At 29.5% G+C, this 7,862-nt stretch overlaps 1 protein-coding gene across 2 annotated transcripts; it reads left to right on the forward strand.

Annotated features, from left to right (window-relative positions):
• Positions 1-4,735: 4,735 nt before the first annotated feature.
• Positions 4,736-7,862, forward strand: LOC133290715 (uncharacterized). Of its 2 annotated transcripts, none has more exons than XM_061488850.1 (7): positions 4,736-4,873; positions 5,130-5,187; positions 6,819-6,881; positions 6,976-7,023; positions 7,167-7,229; positions 7,539-7,601; positions 7,703-7,862. In XM_061488850.1, the coding sequence occupies exons 2-6, from the start codon at positions 5,140-5,142 to the stop codon at positions 7,590-7,592; spliced, it is 276 nt and encodes a 91-aa protein (XP_061344834.1). In that variant the 5' UTR covers positions 4,736-4,873; positions 5,130-5,139; the 3' UTR covers positions 7,593-7,601; positions 7,703-7,862. The 2 variants fall into 2 exon arrangements, with proteins under 2 accessions (XP_061344834.1, XP_061344835.1); XM_061488851.1 differs by having other exon boundaries at positions 4,775-4,873; positions 5,117-5,187.

Consider the following 7,862-nt stretch of genomic DNA (forward strand, 5'->3'; position numbering starts at 1 on the left):
ACAGAATAAACCAATGACGTTTAAAAATTAAAAAAAGGCAGCAAAGAGTATGGGAAAAAAATAAAACCCGCAATAATTAAAAAAACGATAACAGTGAGGAAGAATCTATTACCGACTAAATAAGGGGAGTCAGTCGTTTCTTTGTCAATGATGTTATAATCAACAAAAACAAAATCACTCGCACAAATATCAGAAACAACAATCGATTTAACATCAGTCCTTAAGTTGAAAGACAAACGATATTGATGCTTGGTTGGCCTAAACACATCGCTATTGAATCCAACTCCAATTTTTTTTATAAAATAGCACTATCCTTCGTTGATTTTATTCTGCACCTGCAAGGTACCTTTGACAGTGGCGTGGATCCTACCACCCTACAAAAGAATCGAGCCAACTTAAGTCAACAACGTTAACTAAAATGATCAAAACAAAGATGGAAGATTTTTAAAACACAGAACACAACCTGTTCATCCAATAAAAACCATTTCAAGATTGTCCTCCAAATTTTTACGCTGAAAGTTAGGAACTTTCCAAGTCCGAACCACCTTCACCTTAATCCTCCAGTCCTCCTTGGCAGGATTAACATCCTTTAGAAAATCATATTTTGAACTCATATTTTGTGTAAGAAGAAAAAACAGAGAAGCAATCACCGACGTTGAAGAATAATGCGTATCAGGAATTGTATAAATGAGAGTGATTTATAGTTTTTGAATTGTCTTCTTTAAAAAATGTGAAGTATTTGAATTAAACTGAATAAAGATTTAAAAAACAAAGATAACGACAAAAGAGTGATTCAGTAGTTATAAATGAGATTTTCATGGAATAAAACAGTCATTTGTTTTAATAACAATGAATATCCCTTTTTTTTCAAAAAACGTAAAGATTTGAATTAAACTCAATAAAGGTTAAAAAAAACTATTAGATTACATGATAACCATCAATTATTTAAAAAACAAAGATGACGACAAAAGAGTGATTCAGTAGTTATAAATGAGATTTTCATGGAATAAAACAGAAGTTTTTTCTAATAACAAAACACTCATTCCTGATTCCACTGAATCAAGAGGTTAATAAAAGATTCAAATTTAAAAATCTGAAAATAAGGAACAAAGGTCGGGATATGTATAATTTTTTTTTTACTAATTAATTTTTTTCGAGTAAATAGAATTGTATTCTTTAAAAAATGTGAAGTTTTTGAATTAAACTGAATAAAGATTTAAAAAACAAAGATAACGACAAAGAGTGATTTAGTAGTTATAAATCAATGAATATCCCATTTTTTTAACAGTCATTTCATGGAATAAAACAGTCATTTGTTTTAATAACAATGAATATCCTGTTTTTTTTTCAAAAAACGTAAAGATTTGAATTAAACTGAATAAAGGTTAAAAAAAATGATTAGATTACATGATCAACATCAATTATTTAAAAAACAAAGATGACGACAAAAGAGTGATTCAGTAGTTATAAATGAGATTTTCATGGAATAAAACAGTCATTTGTTTTAATAACAATGAATATCCCTTTTTTTTTTCAAAAAACGTAAAGATTTGAATTAAACTGAATAAAGGTTAAAAAAACGATTAGATTACATGATCAACATCAATTATTTAAAAAACAAAGATGACGACAAAAGAGTGATTTAGTAGTTATAAATGAGATTTTCATGGAATAAAACAGAAGTTTTTTCTAATAACAAAACACTCATACCTGATTCCACTGAATCAAGAGGTTGATAAAAGATTCAAATTTAAAAATATGAAAATAAGGAACAAAGGTCGGGATATGTATAATTTTTTTTTTACTAATTAATTTTTTTTCGAGCAAATAGAATTGTATTCTTTAAAAAATGTGAAGTTTTTGAATTAAACTGAATAAAGATTTAAAAAACTAAGATAACGACAAAGAGTGATTAAGTAGTTATAAATCAATGAATATCCCATTTTTTAACAGTCATTTCATGGAATAAAACAGTCATTTGTTTTAATAACAATGAATATCCTGTTTTTTTTTTCAAAAAATGTAAAGATTTGAATTAAACTGAATAAAGGTTAAAAAAAACGATTAGAAATGGTGAATAAGCAATCTTGACCATTGATTTAAAGTAACAAATCCTTTCAATTGAAAATATAATTCTTTTTGTATTTATTATATTCACCGATTTACCATTAAAAGAAACTTTTTTAAATGTTGTAGTGTGAACACAATGGTGAAATTGAACCACAGTGCGACACGTCAGCAAGGTTTCCACAGAATGAAATTCCTTTATAATATAATTTATAATATAAGATATGTGCGCCTAATTAAAGAGAAATGATGTGGGGCGCATAATGAGATGGAGAGAATCAAGAAAAGTCTCTCTCATCACTTTAACTTGTGCGCCTAATCATAGGAGGGGCTTATGTGGTAGATTAGTTTTTTTTTTTTTTTATAAAAACCTGATGCATCATCTCTCTAAGTGTGTGTAGAATTCGAAAAAAAAAAACTCCAACCTTTCCTTCTCTCTTTTGTTGCACCATCACCTAACCTCAAGACACCATTATAGTCTTGAGAAAAATAATCCAAACACTTGGTAGCCTCTTCCTTGCATGCGCCTAGCCAGCCACCGAGGATAAGGAGGGATTAAGGAGAAAGAGTTCTCGCTAGCAAGAAGGAGATAACCGTGTGGATCACCATTGGAGGGCGTCATCCTTTTGCGCCTACAAGTGAAAAGGTAATTCTGAAACCCTATTGTTTCAACGTAAAGCATTCATACATGGGGTGTATAGATGGTCTATGCTTCCGCTGCGAATTTTTTTTGTTTTTAACCCATGTATGCGCACCATGGTACGATTATGGTGCAGTCTTTCGAACCTTCAGTAGTGTACTTTGATTTTATAATTTTCAGAATATCTTTTTCTTCCTCTCTCTCAAGTAACTCAGTTGTTACTTGTTACATTAGCATTGTCAACTAAAAAGAAAATAACTTTTACATCATTTGCGATTCAGCATGATTATACGATTAGTTTGTAATTAATGATAAAACCGCTTGGATCTTCATAAATTGTGTTTTTTTTTAATGAAAAAAAATATCAAGTAGCAAAAAAAAAAAGGTAGGAGGAAGAAATACGATATAGATAAATATTAATACGGGGCAGGTTATATTTACAAATTTTTTTATTTACAAGCTTTTATAAACTACATTATGTTCTATTGAGGGAACACTAATTTCATTATGTTTTCCCGAAAAAATATAGTGTAATTTGTAAAAAAAAATTTAAAAAATTTATAAACTAATCTTTTTCCTATTAATATATCGCGTAAATTCGATGGCGGGGAAGTGTCGGTAATGTGGATGATTGGCACGTGAGAGAATTGTACGTTGGAGGTATGAGATGACCAATTGACGCTGATATTCTAACGTCTTAAACTATGACATCCAATGGCAACATAGCTCTCCTTGTCCCTTCGAATTTTAAAAATAAAACAGAAGAATAATAATTTAATTGAATCTGGCCAAATTTAATTGTCATTGGCCCTTTTCAGGGGCATGTTTGTTATATAGTGTAAGATAAAGTCCGACATTATAAAATTCGATAGTATAAGGCATGATTATATAAAATTTGGTTTTTTTTTTTTTTTTTGGTAAATAAATTTGGTTAAATTTTAATATTATCTAATGTTTGGTATAAAATTGTATAAGATAATGTATTGTATTAGATAATATTATTTAGTATTTGGTAATGCAATGTATAATATTAGATAGGATAAAAATAAATATTTGTGATAATCCTCTAATAAAAAATTTATATAATTCTTCCAAATATGTTATATGATATTAACTTTTATAGAAATTTATTGATCAAAAGTATCCAAAAATATATTAATTTTTATAAAAATAAAATCTCCAATATTTTAAAAATTAATATATTAAAAAATATTTTTTATTTTAATATATTAATTCTTGATAATTGCACTGGTCAGCGATATTAATACATCAATTTATTATCAGGCCTAATCTCGTCCCCTTAGACTTGATTAAGTTATACATTATTTTAATATATTAAGGGATCATTATGTATAAGCTTATATATACTATACGATGATCACACCAAACAACTGAAAATATCATATACATTATACATTATAGTATAAATTTATATTATCAGATTTTATACATTATACCAAACAATTTCTTGGGAGCGCATTTTTTCTATTATGGTAGCATGTACTTTCACTCATAATAAAACACTTGTTAATATTATATATATTTTGTATAGGGTGAATAGATTGTTATGTTACATGATATAACAAAATATTCCTACTCTTACAATGGAATATGGGCCCCATCCTTTAATTTTTCTCTCTCCACTTTCCTCTCTTCTCTATCTTTTCCATTGTGAGAGTAAAAATTGTTATGTGACATCATATAACATAACAATTCATTTATCCTTTTTATATATGTTACTGTATATATTTGATTTTTATTTGAGGGATATATGGAAGACAAGAATATTGTAGAAGTTTTTCTACTTTAGAGAAAAAAAAATTCCTAAAAAAGTTGAAAATTATGCTAACTAGCCATTAGAAAAAAAACACGAACTCCTAAAACCAACCATCAAATCTGTCCTTGGTATTTATTTAGGATTTGATGTTTGATACAGTGGATCCAAATTTAAATGCTTATTATTATTATATTATTGTTATTATTATTATTTGTTTTGGTAGCTTCTTTCTATGCCTCTCCCTCATATAAATGCCATATCTTGGCATCTTTAGCGTATGCATATTCTTATCTAACCTTCTCACTCAATCCCCTTATAAGCTCATTGTCTCTACTTTTCTCTCTCGCTTTCTCTTCTTCCCTGCATCTCTACCTTTCTCTTGCCACAAGGTAATTACCAATATACTCACTTTTTTATGCCTTCTTTTCTACTTTGTGTGTGTTTAATTTCACTGGCCCTATAAAAGGCTATCCCTTCCTTGTTTGGGAGAGTGCCCTGTTGCTATTCTCTACTCTCTTTCTGAGTTTTCCTTTTCTCTTGTTCTGTAACTAACTCATATTAAAGGTTACATTTCATTGATTAATATTCCAACTTTTGGAAGATTGGTTTTTGATTTGTGGGTGATCAATTAGTTTTGTTGAACAGGTAAACGGAGATGGCAGGGCGTAACAGGGAAGACTATTTCACTGCCCCGGAAGCTGAGGTACCGTACCTAACCCAACCCTTCACTCGTTTTTTTTATTTTATTTATGGGTTTAATGTTTAAATTTATCTCCTAGAAACAATATACCCTTTATTTATTCATAGTTTTTCTGTGTTCAATTTTTTTTCCTTATAATATCACAACATTATTATATACGAATTAGAAATATGAAAACCAGTTTCATTTCATGGTACTGCTAATAATTGATTAGTGGGGCTGTGAATTAGGCAAATGAAGGCTTTCTTTCACAGCAACTACTAACTGGTGCTTAATGATAATTATTAAATCACAGCGGTGAATAATGTTATAATGTTGTTTGGTGTGGCATTGTAAATTTGCAATAGGATTGCCACACGCTCACATGTAAAGGGAATGAATGGTACCAAAAATTACAGGGGAATAAAATTTGTCTGCAAAAGCTGACTATCTCTTGTTGATTGAATGACATAAGTGCACGTGTCTATTTTTCATTGTGTACATTACAATTACATAGTACCCATGTACTCTTTTTCAATCATTGTTTGTGGTTCCATGCACCTAAGTTTTTTAAGATTGCTTTGGATGCCTAATTACTGATAACAGTTATACGGTAAGTCGGTGACAGTATTTGAATTCAATTTTGAAAATTGAATGTCCTACTTCTGCTTTTGATTTTATTTCGTTCTGTCTAATATACGTTCTAATAGTATTTTTACAATTACTCGTTAATGAGATTTATGTAAATTACCAACGCATCTATGACTATTACTTATTTATTACCTGCTTGATATGTACAATTTTCAAAATATATTTATAAAAAAAAATAATTATTGGATGAGAGATTTTAGCGAGAAGATATTTTGTGGGAGCTCCAAAATTGTCGGTCATAAGGTTTTAAGGGGTCCCTACCTAAAACGATGCCACAAAATAATTTATAAAACTCACTATGCAAAACAAAACAAGCCTAACCGTTAGGCTGTCAAGCAAATCATGTGAACTTTGTTTCCTCCCAAACATGAGGTTCCCATGGTCATCATTGATTTTTTTTATTTTTTTTTAAATAAATGTAATTAATGTCTTCTCGAATATTCTCTCTCGCGTGTGTGCATATACATATATAATATTGGAGGAAAAAGATTTTCTTTTTCAGTTGCGCGATTATTTTGAGTTGCATATTCTTTTTAAAATTTGATGATATAAAAGGGTAGATTAGGTTCTAATTAGGTTAACTAAAGAATTAGTCAAATGCTATCTTTTCTCAGCAGCATTTCATGAAGTCGTTCGAGTACATATGAGTTGGTGTAGACTAGTTTTATATAAAGCAAACTAGAACATCTAGTCTTGGTTGACAAAAAATGTAATTTGAACTTTCTTCACTATTTTCTTACATATTCAAATGAAGGGTTCAAACGCATAACATCTTAGGTAAAATCGTTTCCCATTAAGCATGCATTGACTGTTGAATAACTTTTTCTTGAACTAACAAATATGTGGTGATGATCATGATTTTTCTCATTTAACCACAATTTTATTTGGTGGTTGGAGAGATATGACCCTAAAATTCAAAGTATAATAACACTATAACATCTTTGAATTTTCTAATATAACATTCTCTTTTATTTCTTTTGGTTGGATTAACAATTTAATATCAGCCAACATCAGCGGGAAAGAAGTACGGTGGGCTTGTCCCAAAGAAGAAGCCTTTGATATCAAAAGTAAGCCCATATACTAAAATGGCACATCCATGTTTTACTTTCTCATTCACAAGGTCCAATTGAATCTAATTTAATTTGTCTTTGGGGTTAAAAGGATCATGAAAGGGCATTCTTTGATTCAGCAGACTGGGCATTATGCAAGGTATATTTGAATTTTACAATGTTAAACTCGAACATCTCCTGATATTATTCAAAACCCTCGAAATAAATTAAATAGTAAAATATATAAATCAAAACCTGCTCATTTTCTAGTAATTATAATTTGTTGGTATCTAATCTCAACAGCAAGGTGTTGGAGTAAATCAACAATCCACAGCAGCCGTAGAAACCCTGCAACCAAAACTACAGGTACATATTTTAGAGTTTTAATATTAACGAATTACTTTTAATTTATTTTTTAAAAGAGTTTATCTTTTATTTTATATTTATCCATTTCCCCCCTTATATATTTTAAATATGAGGTTTGCATTTATCATTTAACATGACACAACAAAGTTTCCTACACACACAACATTTTGTGGGGGCCCACACTTTTTGAAACAAAAAAAAAAAAAACTACGGCACGCAAAACGAATCTCTATAACATTACGCAATCACTTTTCCTACAACATAACTCTTATAAAATCCTTTAAGTATATGTTTTTGTTTTCTAAACAGAGAACTCCACATCAGCAGCTTCCCCCAAGACGACCTGCATGCACATCTGGCTGAGATAATTCCGTGAGTTACATCATATGTAGTACTATTAGTCTCACTTTAACTTATTTTTTTCTAATCATTCTATGCATGTATTAATTGATTTTACATCCATTATAATGCAGGGAGAGTCGATTTAATAAGTGGAACAATGATTTGCTCAGTCAATTTTAATATTTCAAATCTCAAGTTGTTCCTGATCTGATGTATATTACAATTTGCTTGATGCTTTCAATTATTAGCAGTTTAATAAATCTCCATTTCAACTCCTTTTTGTTTTTTCCA

The sequence above is a fragment of the Gastrolobium bilobum genome, unplaced genomic scaffold, assembly GCF_033153095.1.
Source record: "Gastrolobium bilobum isolate Gb01-03AN ecotype WA unplaced genomic scaffold, APGP_CSIRO_Gbil_v1 utg5903, whole genome shotgun sequence".
Lineage (NCBI taxonomy): Eukaryota > Viridiplantae > Streptophyta > Magnoliopsida > Fabales > Fabaceae > Gastrolobium > Gastrolobium bilobum.

Bases quoted from the DNA above. Each gene is read 5' to 3' on its own strand.
- LOC133290715 (XM_061488850.1), top strand. From the start codon at position 5,140: ATGGCAGGGCGTAACAGGGAAGACTATTTCACTGCCCCGGAAGCTGAG. The intron at 6,882-6,975 runs GTAAGCCCATAT...TGGGGTTAAAAG, and splicing joins AGAAGCCTTTGATATCAAAA to GATCATGAAAGGGCATTCTT. The intron at 7,230-7,538 runs GTACATATTTTA...TTTTCTAAACAG, and splicing joins CCCTGCAACCAAAACTACAG to AGAACTCCACATCAGCAGCT.